At 36.5% G+C, this 23,289-nt stretch overlaps 1 protein-coding gene across 3 annotated transcripts in view; it reads right to left on the reverse strand.

The window, feature by feature from the left end:
- The window catches only part of usp32 (ubiquitin specific peptidase 32), a 58,962-nt gene that overhangs the window by 18,621 nt on the left and 17,052 nt on the right, over nt 1-23,289 (reverse strand). For 2 of the 3 annotated variants that reach the window (XM_067365382.1, XM_067365379.1), the window contains exons 3-14: nt 19,363-19,468; nt 18,748-18,866; nt 16,463-16,622; nt 6,893-7,024; nt 6,529-6,636; nt 6,137-6,252; nt 5,730-5,792; nt 5,296-5,379; nt 5,083-5,144; nt 4,521-4,623; nt 2,587-2,776; nt 164-342 (exon numbers count right to left, since the gene is read on the reverse strand). In XM_067365382.1, the coding sequence (XP_067221483.1) occupies nt 164-342; nt 2,587-2,776; nt 4,521-4,623; nt 5,083-5,144; nt 5,296-5,379; nt 5,730-5,792; nt 6,137-6,252; nt 6,529-6,636; nt 6,893-7,024; nt 16,463-16,622; nt 18,748-18,866; nt 19,363-19,468 (1,422 nt within the window). The remainder of the gene's footprint in view (nt 1-163; nt 343-2,586; nt 2,777-4,520; nt 4,624-5,082; nt 5,145-5,295; nt 5,380-5,729; nt 5,793-6,136; nt 6,253-6,528; nt 6,637-6,892; nt 7,025-16,462; nt 16,623-18,747; nt 18,867-19,362; nt 19,469-23,289) is intronic. The other variant, XM_067365381.1, reaches the window with a different exon arrangement.

The raw sequence follows: 23,289 nt of genomic DNA on the forward strand, positions 1-23,289 counted from the left end.
AGCTATCCAAAGCTATAATTAGATGGAATAAAAGAAAACAACCTAAAGGTGTTATTTCCCCAGCAGGTTGATTAAATGCACTTTGGCAGTCATTTTGATGGGCAAAAGGATTATACAGTGGCTTTCTGGTTTCAGTGGATGTTCTGAGCACACGTACACTCACCTTCATGGGCTCGGTGGTCACCAGAGGCTGGTTATCTATGGCACCGGGCCTCTGCGCGGCCATGCTGTTGGGCAAATGGCCATTGGTGCTGGAGAAACACTGGTTGTTGTTGTCAGAGACGTTTTGCTGACGAGCAAAGCAGACGTCTGTGGCAGAAGAACTGATGTGTGGGGTCAGGCCTGAGGAAGTGAAAATACATGCTGTTAAGGGAGGCTGAACGCCTCTTTTCAGCCTTTATGCCTTTTTATTGGCCAGTCATTATTTTTTAAAGGGTTAGTTCACCCAAAAAGAATCCCATCATTTACTCACATTTACTCATCTTAGGTGTATATGACTTTCTTCTTTCAGTCAAACACAATTGGAATTGTATCAAAAAATATCCTGGCTTGATAATCGGAGTGAGTATTAACTGAGATTTTGAAGCCCCAAAAAGCACATCTATCATACAAGTAATCCATATGGCTCCAGGGGGTTAATAAAGGCCTTCTGAAGTGAAGGGATGCATTTTGTAAGAAAAATATCCATATTTATAACTTTATAACCGCAAATCACTGGCTTCCGTACGCGAGTTGATTCCGGTGGAAGAGTGAACTTTATCCACTGCATTCTACTTTTGTCAAGAAATCATGCGTTGGGTTAGAGCAAAACAAAACAACATCACAAATTAGAAGTGTAAAACGAGAATTTTTTAAAGCTTGAGCTTGAATTTGTTGCCCAGCCCTGTTTGTTTGAACCGTGAGAGGCGTCTACTCTCACTTAAGCTTACGCTACTAATACATCCTCTGTCATACACCGGAACTCGTCTCTCTCATGAATGCATGGACGTATGTTACTGGAAGCTAGTGATTGCAGTTTAAAATATTTAATCTTACTAATCTTACTTAAATATTTTTCTTACTAAAATGCATTGCTTCACTTCAGAAGGCTTTTATTAACCCCCTGGATTCATATGGATTACTTTTATGATGGATGGTTGCACTTTTTTGGGTTTCAAAATCTCAGTTACTATTCACTGTCATTATAAAGCTTTGAAGAGCCAGGATATTTTTTTAATATAGATCAGATGGGTTTGGCTGAAAGAAGAAAGTCATATACACCTAGGATGGCTTGAGGATGAGTAAATTATGGGATTTTTTTTTTGAGTGAAATAATCCTTTAAGACAATTTTTTTTGTTTTAAGCATCAAGGCTTCAAGGTGTCAGAGCATACACTATCAATATTTTTAAAAAAATCTCTCATGCACACAAAGGCTGCATTTGTTTGATCAATAATACAGTGAAATATTATTACAATTTAAAATAACAGTTTTTCATTTGAGTATGTATTAAAATGTAAGTTCTCACATGGGTTGCCAGATTGAGGACACGTAATAGGAACGAGCGCAATTGACAAGGAAAGGTGACGAGCCTTAAGGTGATGATACACGGGGCAACTTTTTGAGCAATGTTGACGGGCAGTGTTGCCGAGCAACGTTGCTTGGGCACTTTCCCACTGAGAATGAGCAACAAATATATATATATATATCTGGATACGTTAGATCGGTCGTGGGCAATTTTTTGAGATCCTCCAATCAGAATGTTAGCAGCCCATCACGTGACCGGTTCGGAGATTTCAGAAAAAAATTCAAACAAGATGGCAGCCTCTCAGCGGCAGTGGAGCGGAGAAAAGGAGTGTGAACTTTTATCTTTTTACACTAGTAAGTTGTCATGCGTCAACCCAAAACAGGGAATTTACCTCATATATTGCTTAAAATACCAACAACTGTCTGAAAGTAATGTGTGTGTGCTGTAATGAAGCTATTGAATGATTTCAGTTAAATACTAAAAAGACGGGATTTTTCAACGTCTGTTGTAGCGTAGGCTGTAGGGCGTTTGACATTTGAATAGCTTTTGATGCGATCGACGCGGGTTCGAATACGCCTTTCGCCGAACTCGCTCTTCTCCCTTTTCCTGTCACAAATCAGATCAGAAAGGCATTTATTTTAAATAAAAATGAAGAAAATATTTGAAAAGTTGAAATAAAGTGCCTAACAAGTGTTTATAATAAAGTATTTATTGAGTTGGCGATAGATTTGCTCCTCTCTGATTAGTTGCTGCCAACTGTCTGTTGCCCTAATTAGTTGCCCTGTGTCTCATCAGGTTGCCCGTTGACGGCAACATTGCCCAGCAACATTGCTCAAAAAGTTGCCCCGTGTATCATCACCTTTACTCTGTCAGTTGATTTAACCACATTTTAATATGCCTCTGATCATAAAGCTTCTGACACAGAACACACATTTCAAAGAAGAATAACTGGCTGTAGCATTGTTTTTCAGAGAAAAACATGTTAACTTATCAATGATCTCAAACTTACAGTAACGTATGTGATAACTTCTAGGCTACAGCTTAAATCATATTCTTAACTACGACTGAGCGTGTACTTACTATTACCAATGCTCTCTGAGGCCTCCGATGAGCTGGAGATGTTGTCAGGGAATTTCTCCTCCGGGGAACTGGGAGAACGTACAACCATTCCAATTCTGTTCAGGACAGGCTCTATAGGTGCTGTAGACTGAGAACTTCTCATCCCACTACCCTGCATTGATGGCTGCTCTACGACAATCGACTTATTATCCTGTTTAACACAATAGATCGTATATCAAAAAATACACAATATACAATACACAAAGCACACAAACCCATCTTCTTTAATCTAATTTTGACTGTTAAAGTTTTTATAATTTGACTCAATTAAAAATTTTACTACACCTGCTCAAAAGCATTTTTTTAATTCATGAAAAATCTTGCATTGCACAATGTGTGCTTATACAAACCACAAGTAAATCACATTCATATATTTAATATGGACAAAATTTTTTGTTTGCAATTTCAAGAAGGCTATATTTACATACAACTAACCTGAATGAAAACTAGTCTACAATTAAGAAACCCTTTGAATCACATGTAAACTCAATGTTTACTATTTTCTTTTAAAATACATAATTTATTATACCAATATCCAAATATGATACTAAATCCCACAGAATAAAGGGTTTCTATTTCTAGCGTGCTGTCTTTGAATTATAAACAAAACAAACATTCGCTGAATAAAAGGTTAGCCAATACAAACATATTTATAGAAAACAGTTTACAATGAATAGAAAGGACCAATAAGAGCAAACGCATCGAGTATTCAAGAATATCAAGAAGTTAGTCATATATCGAGGGGTTGTGATAACTAAAGCGTCCGTCATTTACCGAATCTTAAAAACACGGGTGGATAGTTCAAAATCTTTTCTGACAAAAAATAAATAAAAAATAACACAAGCAAGAACAAATTTTAAACCAAACACGGTCATTTTCATTTTACCTCTCTGTGCGCGCACGCGTTTGTGTTTATGAGAGAGGGCTCGCGCAGCATTGAGACAACGGTCATGTTAAATGCATAAGTAACTAATGTGCTAGTTTTCATACAAAATAAGTAGGCTATGTAACATAATTAGTTACTTTAGTTAGTATTAACACAATAACGCAACACATGTAGGCTGTTTCTCAACACTGAGAATAAATAAATAAACGCCTGTTTCTCAAGACTCGCGCTTGTCAGTGAGTCACACATCACAACATTTTCATAATCAGCGATTTCAATTTTATTTCGATTTGTTGTTCAACATTACTTGTTCATTTTATACTCGTTTACCTTAAGGTGTCAGAAGTACCATGACTGCTGTATTGTCCTCGCTTGAGAATTCAGTCACAGACGGCGGGAGTGGAAGGAGGGATCGAGCGGGATTTTGTATTGCTGTCGATTTGCAGTCTTTTTTTATTGATAGGCTGTACGCATTTGTCAATCATCCCCTCTTGCTTTTTAGGGAAATGAACCCAGTGCTCAGATTGGTCGAACTCTTTTGCTGGATTTGAGTACTAGGCGTGCACAGAGGAGTCAGCGGGTTTTTGCGTAGTATAGAATGACAAATCGTACCAGCGTACTTTGAGGTCATGATGTGTACCTGGTGCGCAAAATGCGTACATGTTGGCAGGTCTTGTATTCTTGACATTTATTCAACAGTGCTTCTGATCTGCCTGCATTGACACTATTATTTAAGAGCTGCTGTGCAGCCAAATTATGTACCAGTTATCAATGTAAAGCTGCTTTGATACAATCTGCATTGTAAAAAACGCTATATAAATAAAGGTGACTTGACTTGACTTAAATATGGTCAGTTTAGTTTGTTGTACTCAATATGTTTTGATTGTACAAAAACAGTACAATGAACTTATTTCAAAACAAAGGAAAGGTAAAAAGAAATTGATTTATCATGACATGATCCCTTTTCATTGTTAAGTAGAGGCTGCATAGACATATACTGCATACTCACATATCTGACATAGTCTTTCCACTGCTGCCACCACTGCATGGAGATCAGAAACCAGTTCTGACTGGGTTGTAGCCCATGCCTGCTCTCCCGCTCCAGCCAACCCCTGTGCCATCACACAAAATCATTATGGATGACAGTCAGTCAAAGGACTATTATATTTATACACAAGCACCAAAATAAACCAACAAAGTATTCCTTCTGTCGTGAGATATTAATAATTAACTTGAGCAGTATAGCCAAACAATGAGACACACTGATGTAGTACAGTATTTATAGTGACTTTTTGAGCATACTCCGCCCCGCTAAAAAATCTAATAGGTAATAAAATTGTGTTCTCGATCTCTGTCTGGTCTAAAACAATGTTAGAAGCAATGGAGGTACAATGGATCCGTACAAGCAGTCAAAGTTTAATCGTGAGGATCATGGTGGAGTGAAATATAATACAGCCCTCATAAGGCTTGTTTTAAAACACTGAGAAAGTGCACAGTAGAGACGCTTTTGAAAGGAAACTGAGTTACAGCAGTAATAGGGTATGTGAAGAAATGCTGTGTCCTACTCTCACCTAATGATCTGGCCTTCCTCTTCAGGGGTGGCAGGACGCAGGCCCAGGACAATATGACACACCTGATGACGAACGGATTAACAAGCCATTTGAGGCCAGATTCAAGACAACAACGTACACAATTTACTGGATTCACTTCAGATTATTGAAGCATTAAGGCACTATTTTGTATTTTTGTTACTATGTCAAAAAATACTGTAGGTAGAATCTTACCTGAAACAGCAAGTTGAGGAACTCATTGGCGAGGGCACTTTTCACACTCCATATCTGATAGTCCTCCAGGGTTAAGTGCCCTTGCTGTAAGTAAAACACAAGACAAAGATTAGAATGTCCTGAAATATTGTTTCAAAGAAAAACCTGAAAAAACTCTGAGGGGAAAAAAAGTAATGTTTATTTAATTGAGATATTGAAAAATACATGTAATTTACACACCAATGGTTTATTTCATTTGGTAATATTTATTTTAAAATTTAACATTTTAATTAAAAGGGAAATTGTTAGCATAATTAGTTTTTGCTGTGGCATCAAAATTGGTATCGGCAATAATGAAATGAAATTGGAATTGATATCAACTGATGACATTTTCTTTGGCATGACAATTCTATATGCAAAAAAAAAAAAAAAAATGAAAATGAAAGTCTAATTACTTTTGTTGTGTCATGCATTTTCAGTATGTCCTCTACAATGTCTGACACGCTGGAATCAAACTCCTGAAACATAAGAAGCATAAATCAGGAAGTGTCATCATGAAATCTATAACTGACACGAAAGGGCTCTATTAGATGTAAGAAACACAATGACAGCTCAGAATGCATAAACCAATAAGTATTGATTTGAGTTTCATTTAAATGTATTATCCCACATTAGTGCATCCCTGCATGTTTGCATCTCATTTGCAAGAATCACCTCATAGGCATGTACACAAACATATATAAAACTAAGGAAGTAATTTGTTTAGGAACAAAAGGTTAACTAAATAGCTAAACCGCATCATGTTCTTATTGCTTTTCTATGGACTTTAGTTTGATTAGACAATCAGCCGCTCTGTACTTACGGGGAGGGTATCTGTACGGTTATCCTTCCACACTTCCAGCAGCGCCACCACCATCTCGTGGATCTCATCCCTGGACAGAATTCCATCCCGATCTATGTCGAACACTTTAAAACAAACTGATGTAGACAAGGAAGAAGAGATTTAAATGAGGAGCTTTTAAACATTCATCAAAGATAAACTATTATATTTAAATAACATTTTTTTTATTATAACTATGCAAAAATAGTAGAAATATTATTGTATTACATAACTGTGTGTATTTAGAATACATAATATGCTAGCTAAAATATTTTATTCCAAAAATGTTTGAAGAATCACCACAACACAATCCTGCATCTGCCGTGGAATGAGATGAACAACTAAGAGAGGATGATAGGAAGAGAAATGCTTACACTTCTGCCTCTCCGCTACAGGGCCCCGACAGCAAGCTGAGAGCCCGCACGAGATCTCCTTAAAGTCAATATGATTGTCCCGATTCTCATCAAAAGCATGAAACAAGCCTGGAAAATGGGAAAAAAATGTCAGTGTTTAGATTAGCCAGCAAGAGTAATTGGATTCTTTGGAGATCTTCTATCACAAATGATCCAATAAATTTCAAAAGCAAAGACCTACTAAATATAAGATGAACCGTGACTTTCGTGGGTGCTGCAAATGTTTTCAAAGCACATGGCTTGCAGGTGGATGTATGTGTGAGTGTTTGTGTGTCACAATCCATTTGGGAAGCTTTTAAAATTGCTGTAATGAATTCTGTCTTGCCTTCACTTAGCGATGCGTGAATAGGGGGCGAGACCAGAGGGACAAAGGTTTCCAAATCAAAGCGGCCTGTCCTTGATTGGGCTTTCAGCAACCAGTAGCGCTTTTCCAAGTCGATAATGTCCGATTCTTCTACTGCAAGAAAGAAAACACAAGAAATCAGATTCTCCGTGAAATAATCTCTTTTAATGTTCAGTGCCGAGCATCAGTTGGGCATGTGTGGCCGAAGTATACTTTGGGTTTAACATTGGGAAACTCCTTGACTGCAATAAATATGGGGGGCATCTGCCCCACCCCAATGTAGGCCATGACTATATTATGAACATATTCCAAAATAACACCACCACAAAAGTAGATATTTTTGTGAATAACACCACATGTAAATGTGTTCCTCATATAAAGCTATCATATAGTTTCAAAAGACTTGTATATGATATATCACACTAGTCTCTAATAATATAGACTATAGTTTTATGGCACTATTTTGTCCCTTTGTGAGCATGAGCTTGTTATGTGGCAAGAACTGTGTTGATATTCACTACTTTTAGAGCATACAAGTCTGTAATGATATGAGGGTGAATAAATACTTTCAACCTTAAATAAATAATTTCATTTTTGGGTGAATTATTCTTTAAATAGATAGGTGGGTGGATCATTTCCATAATAAATTAGCTATTGCAGACTGTAAATGGGCTCTCATTATGATTCTAACATTTACAACAAGTGATTACATAACTACTAGGTGAAAGCATGACTCAAGCTATCCCCTCCATAACACCATATATAGTCCAGACTTTTAGTATGTTAAGAGGACCTAGGTCAACTCCTCTTGCTTTGCAATAATCTCTAGCTTAGGCTAATAGGATTGGTCTTGCCCCTCCTACACTGACCAACACACATAAGGCAAGTGTCAAAACACAGGAATACAAATCTGATCTTTTGTTTAGCCTGACGTTCATTTCAGCCTACTCCCCTCTCCATTATTCAAAAGACAATACATCTCACAGAATGCACTCCATAAATAAATAAATAAGCAAACCGATCCATACAAAAGTATGTCCTAGGGGTTTCTCGGGACAAGTATAAAAGGCATCTTAATGAACAGGCTCTGGATTGCCCTGAAACTCCTCCGTTATCTCAGACTGCGCAAGCACAGCTAAACCTCTGTGGTTTTATGGACAATTGGGAGTCTGAATGGATTGGGTCAATAGTCATTATTTCCCATAGTGCTCTGGGAGAGCAGGTCTACTGTCTGAGGGCCGAAGACTGAGAGATTGTAGCAACCAGAAACACAGAAAACAGTCTGGGGATCTATAGGGGTACAAACCCACCCACCACGAAACATGATCAATGACTCGGTGTCATTTCAGAGGTGGTTAGGAGAGGAAATCTATCTTGACACTAGTTCTAAAACACACTTCACATCCGAGATGCATTTAGCACACAGCCAAACAACATTTAACAAATTTCCCTCTGGAATGAAGCTTCATTACAGTGCACCACTTAAGGCAGTGATGAAGAATTATCAACATTATTATTACCTAGAACAATAATTAGTTTAGAATAGCTTTAAGAAACCGAATAACTGCATGAGTGTTATTCATTGTTTGTGCATTGGACAGTGACTACTAATCTATAACACTTATTATGCACCGTACGGATCAGCAAACAGCCATCGTTTATCCTGAATGTTTACAGCACATCTTAAAATGAGGCACCATGTGCAGTTCATTTCAAGCTTGCTTTGGCCTATGATATCCTCTTGTCCAGCAATGCATTATAGCAGGAAGACAGGCGTTGTTTCTTAGGCTAGCACGATGTGTTGGCCCTCTCAAGCTGTCAAAACCCATTTCACCTATTACTTACGCTACGTTTCCATTACTTTTCCTGCTGTCCTGTAACAAGGCACAGAGTGCATTCAGTCCATGACAAAGCAATTACATATTTGGACTGAGACACAATGTTACACTTTTGTATTCAATATCAAAAACATTAGCCATCTCTCTTGTGGATGGATTCTATCTATTGGCAGTTCAAATGAAATAAAGAAATAAACTTGAAAAGTGTTTGTTATTTAAATGCCAGTTGGAATATGAGATTTCATACTATATTTCATTCAGCAATAATATTTAAAAATGAATTTAACAATAGTAATAAATAAATAAATAAATATAAATAATTTTACTAAATATGAATATATATTACCGTTGAAAAGTTTGGGATCAGTAAGATTTTTAACGTTTTTAAAAGAAGTTTGTCTGCTCACCAAGGCTGCATTTATTTAATTAAAAATACAGTAAAAACAGCAATATTGTGAAATATTGTTACAATTTAAAATAACCGTTTTCTATTTGAAAATATTTTAAAATGTAATTTATTCTTGTGATGGCAAAGCTGATTTTTCAGCATCATTACTCCTGTCTTCAGTGTCACATGATCCTTCAGAAATCATTCTCATATGACGATTTGATGCTCAAGAAACGTTTCTTATTATTATCATTGTTGAAAACAGTTGTGTACTTCTCTTTTTTTCAGGATTCCTTGATGAATAGAAAGTTCAAAAGTACAGCGTTTATTTGAAATATAATCTTTTGTAACATTATAAATATCTTTACTGTCACTTTTGATTGATTTAATGCATCCTTGCTGAATAAAAGTTCTCTTTAATTTCTTAAAAAAAATAAATACATATAAAAATAAAAATTCTTACTGACCAGAAACTTTTGAACGGTAGTGTATAATGTTACAAAAGCTTTGTGTATCAGATAAATGCTGTTCTTTTGAACTTTGTATTCATCAAGGAATCCTGAAAAAAAAGAGAAGTACACAACTGTTTTCAACAATGATAATATTCAGAAACGTTTCTTGAGCAGAAAATCAGCATATTAGAATCATTTCTGAAGGATCATGTGACACTGAAGACTGAAGTAGTGATGCTTAAAATTCAGCTTTGCCATCACAGGAATAAATTACATTTGAAATATTTTCAAATAGAAAACAGTTATTTTAAATTGTAATAATATTTCACAATATTACTGTTTTTACTGTATTTTTAATTTAATAAATGTAGCCTTGGTGAGCAGACGAAACTTCTTTTAAAAACATTAAGAATCTTACCGATCCCAAACTTTTGAACGGTAGTGTGTATATGTATTTTTTATTATTATTTTTTTTTAACTTTTTGTTACAAAAAATTCTTTTTCAAATAAAAACCTTTTGACCCTTCTATTCATTAAATAATCCTGAAAAAATGTATCACAATTTCCACAAAAATATTAAGCAGCACAACTGTCTTCAACATTGATAAGAAATGTTTCTTGAGCAGCAAATCAGCATATGAGAATGATTTCTGAAGGATCATGTGACACTGAAGACTGGAGTAATGATGCTGAAAATTCAGCTTTGATCACAGGAATAAATAATACTTCTTTCACACACAAAAAAAACCCCAAAACAACCACAAATGTTTGAACAATATATATGGTGTGTATTTGACACATTATTTGTCAACACACCTCCAAATGCCAGTACTCACCTAAAGGAGCGACTCTATCAGAGTGGCAACAGAAGAACCATACCATATTCCACTGCACATGTCACGGCACTGGCTGTTAGATATGGCATGAACCATAACAATCTCCACACAAGATGCCGTTACATTGGCAAAATACAGTTACTCTCCATTTCCGTATGCAATCCAACTCCCTTTCTTTCTTGCAGATTACTGTCATCCAGTCATCAGTTTCTTCTTTCTGATAGGCCTCTTGCCTGTTCGCACATGGCCTGGTGTGAGGCATATTCTGGAAGGAGCATGAACCCATAAACCCACATGCGCTCAAACAGATCACACAGATCATGACTACTTCACACAGACAGCACACACACAGCCCTCTCACTGAGCTAAGAGGATAATCTGGAGCGGGCCGCAGATTACCGTGCGTTGCCCAGGTAGCTTCTCTGATTGGCTAGAGATAGAGAGCCAAAGCTGTCCTTGATTGACAAAGAAAACTTATTCTAATTTTACTGAGCTATTTGCATAATCACTTGCTTTTGTGTGTGTTTTTTTTTTTCATTTCTATCTTGTATCTGAGAATAAAAGTATCTTGTCTTGGTGGCAGTGAAAAGAATGAAGCTCAACCTTGTGGATTCATTCGGTAATGGAGAAATATGCTATAGACCGAATCGATCATGGTCTTACTAATACACAGAAAGGCACATAAATTAACCTTCCAATAATGACGTTATACAGTCAATTGATTAATGACAAAGGCTAACAACTGCTGTGCATGCTGTTTAAAGCAGCCCATACCAACTGTTTTAAATCACAAACAGAACAGGCATGTCAATATTGGCTTGCTTTTGCCCAGTATTAATGGCTGTGTTCCAAAGCCTACTGAGCTGCCTACCTAGGCAGCATCATCAATTCAAACATCTGAACAATTTTTTTTTTTTTTTTTTTCAGATTTCAGAATCAGAATTTCTCATTTCCAGTAAAAATACCCAAATAAGATACATTTTCCATGGAAAATTGTACACCAGACAAAAATACTGACTAAGAATTGTTTTATTTTGTTTGGTTGCAGTGTGGCAGGACAAAATGCAGACAGTTTTCCAGGTTTTTGTACACACAGGTACCTCAGTGCCTGGTCAATTTAAAGGGTTAGTTCACCCAAAAATGAAAATTCTGTCATTAATTACTCACCCTCATGTCGTTCCACACCCCTAAGACCTTTGTTCATCTTTGGAACACAAAATAAGATATTTTTGATGATATCCAAGAGCTCTCTGATGCTGCGTTCACACCAGACGCAACTTGCGTGAATAAAACGCGCGTAGATGGGCGCTTGGACATATTGAGTTTACTCGCTTCATTCACGCGTGAAAATTCCTTCACAACAGACGCGAATTCGCGTCATGAGAGGGGCTCTCCCGCTCCTTTATGTGTCCCAGACTCTCCCACTTCTTTCTGCACACTTCCTCTGAATAAACACAACTTGTCAGTGGGGAAATAGTTGTAAATTACAGCAAATAAGCTCAATTGTTCGTCTTTTAGTTAGCTTGTAGTCTTATAATATATATATATATATATATATATATATTATATATATATATATATATATATATATATATATATAGCTCAAATTGAGTAAAGACCGTTTTTTTACAACTTATCAGAATGTCCGACCTCCTCGCTCACTTTCTTTCAAACACAATCCTTTTTATTTCTGTTTCTATAAATGTATGAAGATGTACAGCGGCGATGATTTTGTCCTCCATTGTTGTTTAGAATTTCTGCCTCAGCTCGCTACGTCACGTCACTACTAGAGCAAGCTCCTGGTTGGTTAACGCGGCGCGAATTTACGCCAAAGTTCAGATTTTTCAACTTACGCGTTACGCGCGTCAAACGCCAGAATCGCTCAATTCGTGCTGCATCATTCACGCAAATCGCTTAATTCACGCCGCCTCATTCACGCGAATCACGCCGCAGGATGTCTTTTCGCGTCTTTGAATTGACTTAACATGTAAATCACTCGCGCTTAACGCTTCATTCGCGTCCGGTGTGAACGCACCATGACTCCTCCATAGACAGCAATTTAATTACCACTTTCAAGGTACAGAAAGGTAGTAAAGACATCGTTAAAATAGTCCATGTGACTACAGTGGTTAAAGCAACGAGACTTCATACTTTTTGTGTGCAAGAACAAAACAAAAATAATGACTTTATTCAACAATTTCTTCTCTTCCCTGTCATTATCCTACACTGTTCACGTAGTAAAGACAGTGCAGCGCTTCCGGGTTCTATGTCAGAACGCTGACTCGTTATTGGTCAGCTCCTCCTCACACGCATGCTTCGTGCTGTTCACGTGTACAGCGTCAGCCAATACTGAGCCTGGAACCTGGAAGCACTGCATTGTCTAAAGCGTAAACAGAGCAGGAGAATTTTAGAGGTTACGGTTGAACCACTGTAGTCACATGGACTATTTTAACAATGCCTTTACTACCTTTCTTTGTCTTGAAAGTGGTAATTAAATGGCTGTCTACGGAGGGGTCATACAATTCTTGGATTTCATCAAAATAATCTTAATTTGTGTTCTGAAGATCTCACGGGTGTGGAACAACATGAGGGTGAGAAATTAATGACAGAATTTCATATTTGGGTGAACTAACCCTTTAATACAGGGGTGTCCAATACTGCTGGAGAGTTTAGCTCCAACCCTAATAAAACACACCTGAACCAGCTAATCAAGGTTTTTAGGCATACAGGAAACTTCCAGGCAGGTGTGTTGTGGTACGTTGAAGCTAAACTCTGCAGGACAGTGGCCCTCCAGGACCGAGTTTGGACACCTCTGCTTTAATGCAAAATAATCTTAAAAAAGTATAAAAATAGATAGATAAAAAAATAAATCTATTGTTGTTAGATTTATTTTAAACATCATCAGAATATTTTTGAAATATTGAAATGTGCCCCCTTTTTTAGATTACGTATTAATTGAGACATTTTTTTTTTTTTTTTTAGGAGCATAGACTGCTTAATGCAGCTCAATTAAATATATTTTTTGAATTTAGAAATATATTTTTTTTACATTTAAAATAAATGTAATTATGAAAATAAAACCGCCAGTAGGTGGCAGTAAATCTTAATGTGCGAGTCATTCATTCAGTGTTCAAAACACAGATTCATTCAGGAATCACCGTTGCTTGGAGATGCGCAACAGCTCTGGTGTGGCTTTGTTTTAAACTATTTTCACGAAATAGAGCATAAACAGACAGTATAGTGGCTAAAATGTTAAGTCACTTAATATCAACTTGTTTATTGGAATGGTAAGTATCACATTTGCAATCATGCCAATACTCGGAGAAACAGGAGTTTAACATTACTTGCGTGATATAGGCTTGCTGCCATCGACAGTGTTACCAGTGTTCAGCCGAAACACCAGTTACATCACTTGCCCACCATGACCGTGGCACCGATGTTTTGATTTTTTTTATAGTAATAAAAATAATTTTCAGTTAGAGAACAGATACTAGTACAGTTAAAAACTAAACGTGACTGCTCAATTCAGTAAGCCAAAGAAGAGTTGCAGCACAGATCAGCAGAAGGCCCTCATTTCGCCCATATCACCTCACTCTCTTCTGAATGAAAAGACGATGGATGAAGAAATGTAAAAGCGAATATTTAAGCGAGTTTGTCATTGTACTGTTTTGTTGTTGTGTTTTTCATTAAGAATAATAATGAACCCACCAATCATGCAGGCAATTGCCGCCTCTGAATTGTAGCTACTTCAAAAGTGAAAGTAAAATGGCAGCAATGGGCATTCATAACTTTGCGCGCGTTTTTAATTAATTTTTGGAGGCATTTTTGCCCCAAGCCCTCGTTAATTTCAGACCTTGCTTATGATAATCCAAATGTAGCATTTCCAGTTAATGCGACCGAAATGGTCGCAGTGTAGAGCCCTGATTATTATTATAAATACTAAAATAAATGGCTATCACAGCATGGTCAAATGTGACTAGAGGTCAATTGAGTCATGTAGAACACACAGAACTGAAAGCATTACAGGCTTCCCACATCACGATTTCATGACAGCAAAAGCACTGAGTGACTGAGCAGGTGGGAGATCTTCAGCACCTAAATAAATCATTGTCTCCATAAGAAGAGCCAGTGCTCATATATTGTCACTGTGCAGGCTCGGGTCTCTGAGAGAATGCAGCCATTTCCTTCACTTTGTCAGTCTGGTTTTAATAACTGGGTGGCAGTGACAGCTGCAGCAGGGCAGAGTGTGTGCATGTGGTGTGTATGTGTGTTTACTGAGTGGGAAGTGTTGCCTGTCACTCGCCATTATCTCACACAGATGCCTTTCTCCTGGTGGAGGGCAGGCCAACTGACTTGCTGATGCCTTCAGTGTGTTGGGGGAGAGGGATGTGGACAAAACGAGACTTGCAACTTGCCTAAACATCTGGAGAATAGACTATCAAAGAGAAGACTACTGTCAGCTTCAGCAATGTACAAAGTCACTAGTAAATTTAAATGATAACCTAAGACTTTAAATCACTAAAACAGATTTCTGTAAAAAGATGCCTCTAAACTGACAAACAATGGCCATTTCTGCAGAAGCATTGAGAGCATATTTGGAGAATACTGAAGGTAAACTGAAAGAGTATTCAGGGAGCATGGAAGGCAAAAGTCAGGTACCGAAAGCAAAAATATCATAAAATTCCATAGAAACTCCATAGAGAAATTGGCAAAACGTACAATTTTTTCAAGACAGACCCATTATGAGCTCAGAGACTGATGGTATGTTCTTCTGCAAAATCCACCAGTCTGTGTGATTTTCAACAGTTGCCAAATTCCTAATTAAGAACTAAACTACACGTAATTCTGAAGAAAGATCTTCCGTGATCCACCAATTAGAGAAGTTGCTGTTACCATGGAAACAAGAACAGATGAGTTAATGAATTCAGTCTCTTATCTATGTAAGAACTTATCTATATCTTATCAACTTATCTATGTTTATACATTTTAATGTTTTGCAATACAAACTGGAGACTGGTGTCATGGTTGCTGGAAATTAAGCTTTGCAATCACAGGAATAAATTACATTTTAAAATAAAATAGAAAATAGTTAATTAAAATTCTAATAATATATCACAATATTACTGTTTTTACTGTATTTTTGATCAAATAAATACATCATTGGTGAGCATAAGAGACTTCCTTCAAAACAATTAAAAATATTTTAAATGGTAGTGTACATCAATAATTTTATACTGTACAGTAATTTTCTCTTTTCCAATGATTTTTTTTTTTTCTCTTCAAATCAATCCTCTGAGATTTTGGTTTAGTTCAAGGCTTAGAACTCTTCTGAAAAATAATTTTAATCACTATAAAGAAAATGAAAGTTGAAAATACTTCCAGAACCAGAGTGAGAGAATATTTAAAGAGTACAGACATAGGGTGCTTCTCAATTCTTATTTGTGTATGCTCGTTTCCTTTCCTTGCTTCCTTTCCTCGCGTCTTAGCTCCACCCCTTCAGGATGCGAGGGAAAGATGCAGGGAAAAGACGCAAGGATGGAGGAATTGAATCAAGTGAAATGATATCCTCTCTCCCTTTAGCGTCACTTCATAGTGTCATCAGCTGCGCTCGAGGGATCTACCCATATAAGTTGTTAAAGTTTTTTTATTTAAAAAAAAATTGAATAAAGCAAGATGCCCCATTGAAATATGTGAGATGTAAAGTTTATTTAAACTGCAAAAGTAAAGCATACATTTAAATTATTGTGACAGATATGAAGGGGGAGGAGAATGTATACGTGCATCAGGCTTCTCGACGAGAAAGACTTCTGTGTATCCTCGCTCATGACTCCTCAGGAAACCTCCTCACCCCTCGTTCCTCACATCCTCGTGGTGCAATTAGAGAATTGAGATGTCCTTCAAGGTGGCAGAGTTTGATCAGTTTCCGGGTCATAGGATGGAGGACGGAGGAGCGAGGAAACGAGGAGGGATATTGAGAAGCACCCATAGTTTTGAGAGTGTGTTGTGAGGAAGAATTGTGAGAGAATAGTAACACTTACAGTGTGTGACACCTGCCAGGGTTTGATAGAAGGTGGGTGTGTCGCTGTCGTCGGTCAACGTGACGCACACGCCACCTGACAGCAGCCAGCGGGAGAATGTGAAAGCATCTTTATTCTGCAGGAGCCAGCTCTTAAACTTCTCATAATTCACTTTCTCTCCCTGGACAGAAACAGACAGTAACACTATAAATAATCACCAGAGTACAATTCTCTAATGAACCCATGACCAACTTAAAAAGCATTACAAAACAGTGCAGAATTGAGAAGTTGGACTGCATGTTTGTTGCTTCCCCTTGTTCACCGATGGGGAAGTTCTTTTATTATTAATATGAAGTGAATTCTGTTGAATGCAGATACATTTGTGTAAGTGAGTTGGGTAAAGAGATAAGAGAAAGTCTTTGAACCGCTGCCAGGGGATAACCAACAAAAGTGCTGCATTGGGAGGCTTTCCCCCAAATCAAGAAGTGATTCTGCAGCAGGATGAACAAAGGCTAAGAAAACAGTGCAACTGAAAAAAAGAGCTAATAGAGAAATAGGAAGGAATGTATGTCAAAGCCATATTATGTGACCATATTGGCTGCAACATTTGCACTGTCAACCTTATAAGCTTATTATTAGAGCAGGGCAATAATACAGAGGAAGCTCTCTCAGTAAACACAAGTTTAAATAGGACAAACGGTTTAGAAGGTACTTTAAATATAGAATTTGGCAATCAATGAAATAAGTGTCACAGATCTGGTGAACATTTAAAGAGGTTTAAATAGGCATGTAATCCATTTATCAGTAAGTAAAATGCTATCCTTTCTACACATTTCTTCATTTAGCCTGCGTTTCCATTGACTTGAAGCCAAAAGACGACATGACTAATGCTATGTTTCAATCCAAGTAGTCTAATTTATGTAATTGAATTTCTGAAATATCAGAATATTGCAAATAAAACTCATCTTACCACATAAAAAACATACACACTTCAAGCACAGTTTTTGTGTTTGCTTTTGTGGAAATTTTAAATTTACTTTAGGGCTGTTGTGTTAATGTGTTCATTAATTAGTTATAGAAAAAGATTGTGTTAAAATGATTTAACGCACCTGCCCTGCCCCAGACCTACATAAGTCATTTCATACAGTAGATTGGTGATGAACATAAAGCAGAGCAACAACTCACTGTGTGTTGAAGCCTACAGAATGCAGTTAGAATGCCCCTACAATTCAAGATATTAGGACAAAAATGGCCATATGAGTTTTTGTCTCATATTAATATATAATGATATAGTTAAGCAATATCACACGATTATCGAGCACAATATCACACGAGTGCTGTTTTTATCCCAAATAGCACAAGTGCAAATATGATATTGATTTTATACAACAGCTCAATAAATAAGGAGTTAAAATTTTGTTATATTTTAGACGCAATATTGTCTGTTTTTGCTCAATTGTGGCAAAGAAAATATTACCTATAAAGCCAGAGCAGAATTGTTGTGCATCTCCGAAGCAACACACAACAGTGTTTTTTTTCTGAATGAATCCGCATTTTGAGCAAATCATTCGGTTAAACCAATGATTCAATGGCCCATTTATAAAGAGAGTCATTTACTTCATTCTTGAATGAATCAGCCATTTAATTAAATTAATAAATTACTCAATGACTTGCTCATTTAGACTCTTACTGCCACCTACTGGCAGTTTTAGTTTCTTATTTAGAGTGTGATTTACTTTAACTGTTTACATTTACTCATCCTCATGTCATTTCAAACAGGTATGACTTTAAGATACTTTGAACAATGTTGGTAATCAAACTGTTTTGGTCTATAAATATATCTAAATACCTATTCAGATGCAGCTTCTGAAAAAAAACGGAAAAAAAAAACGGCCGATGTAGCCTAAAAGTTTGTGTAATGAATTCCATATTTAATCATATAAAATATTTCTTTAAAAAGCTAATTTTTGTAATATCTATTTGATGCTTTTCCGATTTAACACAATAATGACTTTAATTAATCACAAATTAACCCCAAAAGATATTTTAGATGAATTAATCAGTACATCAATTTTAATTGCTTACCAGCCCTATATAATATAATATAAAATAATAAAATATACATATACACATACAAATGACTTTTTGATGATACTATAAACTTCCTGGTTATAAAAATGTGAAAATTCGTTTTTTTTTTTTAAATTAGTAATTAAAAAACAATCTCTTCAACAATCATGAGAAGTCATTACTGACGAGCAGGTCAGACTGAGGTAAATCACACAGGTGAGTCTTCTTACACTGACCTCAGTGAAGCACTTCCTAAGTGAGGGCGGGACCTCCCCATCCACCGAACGCAGCATGTTCTCCACATCCTCCCGAACCACATAGGCTCCCGAATCACTAGCGAACAAGCTGAAGATGTCTGTGGATGCAGAGGACATCCTGGTTAATACACACACCGTATCAGAGTCTAGCAGACAATGTGTCTCGCACCCTCATATCAATCACAGCTGTCAGGGACACAGTGTGGCACACCAGAGTAAACAGTACATCTAAGGGGAATATCAGACTGTGAACTGAAGTGTGTACAGGTTTGACTAAGAAACAGAGCAAAACAAAGCTGAATAACATTGGATGACTGAATATGCTGAGCCAGAGGTGTGCTTGTTTGGAGTGATTTTTGTAATTAAATTACTCAGGCACCTCCTGTGACACGCAAAATAATCATACTGTATACACACACAAGTGTGTGAGGCAGAACAAGGGTATTTAGATCTGATGCTTTAAATTCTGAGAATAAAAGCAACTAAAAAAAGAGAGCGTAATTAATTTATGATGCATAACGCACAGAAATGATCATACAAAGAGGTAGAATTTAATTACAATACAAAACAGCATGTGCCCCTCTGTAAACCTACATTTGGCTTTCTCTTCATCGCGTCCTCTTGTTAATAGAACCAGCCCGACGATCAGGTAGTTGAAGTGTAGCCCTTTAGATGTGCCACCAAAAGAGGTGTAGATCACCTGCAACAGATGAGAAAGGGAGCAAGGATGTACATTAAATGTGGCCCCTTAAAATGCTCAATTGTCAGCATTTAATTCAAACAACAATGTCTTCAGGTGCGTTCACACTGACAGCAATTTTCAGTGATCTGCAGTGGTTGAGTGGCAGTGATCACTGGTACGGAGCTAAATTTTGCCACTGAACTCCACTTTATGCAATTGAGCAGCCATGCAGAATCTACCAATGGGAGTGCAGATAGTTATCCACCACCTGATACAGTTGGGTAGTGCAGTCAAGTAGTAATAATTTCTAGAAACCAAAAGCTCAGACATTTGGTAACTTCCAATGATTTAGTTGTCAGTGTGAATGCCCCTTTCTACACAACACAGGAAATTATGCATTGTATTGCACATAATGTTTATGCAAAGGTCATACAATGAAATATACACAGAAGACAATTACATACTCAGTTCAGTATAATAATGATGATGATTATATATAAAAATTAGGTTTTAATAGTCAATTTTTACCAATAAGCATAGCAAAACAGGTTGTGAAAAAAAGTTTTACAGGCATTTACAGAACAAAGTCATGCAACTCACCATGCAACTAAAATGAAAGAAAATGTGCATCTTTTAAATTTCACTTGTAGTTACACAACAAAGAAGGTCATTACTTCCCATCAGTACACGATTACTAAATCTACTGGTGTTCGACGCTTAAGACAGACAGCCTGGTGTTAGCTGTTATCTCAGACCTTTGATTTCCGCTGAGATTCAGAGAAACATCAGACTCTTAATGATAATGCTCCCTAGGTACATATCTCCCCATAAATCAGCTGACATCATTTAGTTTAATACAGAGGAAACATTGCATTCTCCCTCTACCCACACTGCAGGGCTACATATAATGTATAAAAAACTATCCCTGCAAAATGTAGCACAGCAGGAGGTTTACCAGTAAAATGCTTTTCTTCCTGTTTTTGATCTATTTCTATTCCAAAGAGACATCTCATGCACACATAATTCACTTTTACGCCTGTTGTGACACCATGTCTTACCCATAACACCACATATAACAAAATTTTTCACACCCCCTGTTGCCTACTAAACAGTCTAGCACTCTGCGGCACATAAGAAACATTTACTAGAAAAAGTTGTTGGTGGTGGGATTTCCACACAATAACAGGTACCTTTTCTCTGTGGGTTCAATCTTATGTCAAACTGTCCAAGTCCACATGAGTCTTGACTGACAAGTTGGACTACAGCTTCACTGCTGAGCAGAGTCCAAAATTCACTTTTTTTAATTTAATTTAATTTTATTTTTTTACCTATACTTGTCAAGGAACTTTTGACAATAAAACATTTACTTAACATTTTTGTGGATTAAAACAAAAACAAGACAGACAGAAAAACTGAAAATTAAATATAACCAGTACATAAAAACAAATAAAAACAAGCATTTATTTATAAACTTAAAGCTACAATATGTACATTTTTCACCGCTAGAGGTCGCCTATGGATATTTTACTGCAAAAATTAAGCCGTAACTAAAAAATAAAACAAAACACAGAAAAAAAAAATGATGTGATCTTTCAGCTAAATGCATGATAGTAAATTTACTAAAAAAAAAATATTTAAGCTATTTATTTAAGAAACTAAAACAAACCAGTAAATGAAAGTTAAGCAAAAATATAATAATTAAATAAAATAGCGATAAACAAAATTTTATGCTAGGTATCATACATTTAGTTTCCTAACTAAATGTATGGTATTAAATTTAGTGGCCAACTGACCAATTATATTGTTTTGTACATGCTAATTATACAATTATAACTATTTATAAAACAAACAAGTAAAATAATATATAAAAGTGAAAAATAAATAGTACTAATAAGTAGCAATAAGTAGTAAATAAATAAATAAATGTAGTAGTAGTAATAATAATAATAATAATAGAATAATAAATAATAAATAATAAATAAACAAATACAATAAACACAAAACAAAATTTATGTCTGGGGCCTTTTGGTTTCTTACCTAAATGTATAATAAATTTACTGGGCAACCAGCCAGTTATTCTCGCCCAAATCAATTTATATAGTTAGCAGTGGCAGAGTGTTAATTTTGGACCCAGCTGACGAGTTTGAATAAAGTTAAGGTCTGGTTAATGAAGACTGTTGTCATTCATCTCCACAGCTCTGGCATCAGTTCTGTGTGGATTCGTCTGACTAAAACTGGCAGGAGTTTTGGCCAGAGGGCAGAGAGGATGTCAGGCTTAGAGGAGCTGTTGGCACTCGACTGGAATGCAGAGTTTACCATTATGTTGAAAAATACAGCTGAGGAACATAAGTAAGCAATAAGGTACGAGAGGCTGTGCTGTATCATGAATAAGTCTGAAGGGCGTTGTTAGGCACGATGTGAATCGATACAGCATAAAACAGTTACCACACAATACAAATATTAAAGCCAAAAATATGTATCAATGCAACTTTCATGAAGTAAACTTTCACTAAAGCCTTCCTTCCGCCGATAAAAATAGTCCCTGAACGGCAACAGAAGTTACATTATTACGTCATTAGATGGCAGCAAAGCCTGTCTTTATGAGTGTGTCAGTCAGCAGCGAAGACTTTTACATTGAAATTGTTGTGAACACGGAACAAGACGCAACTAACAAATGCTTTGACTAGTGCTGTCAGTCACGGGAAATCCCCTTAACTGTTAAAAGGACAAGATAATATATCGGACATTTAAACAGATTTTTCTTATTATGAACATAGGACTGATCTGAAGGAAAATGCTAAATCTTAATACAGGTAATAAACTCACTCACAAAATCTCTTTCTCACAATACTCTTCTACATAATACAGTAAGCTTCAATGAACAATATCAATTGAGAACATACAGTTTACATTGCTAAGAGTGGTTGCTAAGGGTGTTGTGTAGCGATACACAGAACCGTTGGGGGATGCGGTCATAGCCGTGTTTTATCGTGAATAAAACACAGCTACTGACTAGTCAGAGAATCAAAGGACAGGAACTAACCGTTTTATAATCATTTTTTACGATGCATCATGATGCTGATGTGAATGATTCATTGTTGCATAAAAACAAAAGAATCGATTTTTTAAAAATTGAATTAAATAGGCCTATAATACATATTAATGTGCTGTTTTATTGTAAATAAAAGTAGGCTAATCTTATTATATATTAAAAAAAAAGTTGCTTATGTCCTTAGAAAGCAAAGCACTTGGAGTCTGATGTTGATTGACATCTCTGATATGATTACATCTCTATGTTGAAACCACCATGCAAACCTTCCAGTTTAACATATGGCACATTTAGTTGATTGTTTTAATTTCTAAAGCTTTATTTAAAGTCCTTTGGGTTGGGTGGATATTGTGTGTGACCCGTCACGGAAACCAGGGACACAAGTCAGCAGCACAACATTCGCGCAAAATGAGAAAGAAGCGTTTTATTTTTATTTTTTTCTCAAAATTGGTGATTTTCGTTTTTTTGCAGAATCTGTTAGTTGAGATCATGAAGAAGCCTTTCCGTGTTTGAGATAGCAGTATTGGTATATTTAAAAGTGTACATTATAAGTTTGAAATCGGCTTGTTTTTCTGAGATTCTATCACGCAGTAGGGGCGTGTCATTGTCTGTTTGTATTTCCTTATTGGAATTGGATACGCCGGCTTTTGTTTCTTTTGTTATTGTCCCCGCCCTCCAAGGGAAGCGTGGCTACTTAGTATGCAGCGCCAGCTCTGCTGGATTCTTTAGCTGCGGAAAAAAGTGGCAAATTATTGGACATTTAGAGGCAAACAGACGGTTACATCCACAA

This window comes from Chanodichthys erythropterus, chromosome 17, assembly GCF_024489055.1.
Source record: "Chanodichthys erythropterus isolate Z2021 chromosome 17, ASM2448905v1, whole genome shotgun sequence".
Taxonomy (NCBI): domain Eukaryota; kingdom Metazoa; phylum Chordata; class Actinopteri; order Cypriniformes; family Xenocyprididae; genus Chanodichthys; species Chanodichthys erythropterus.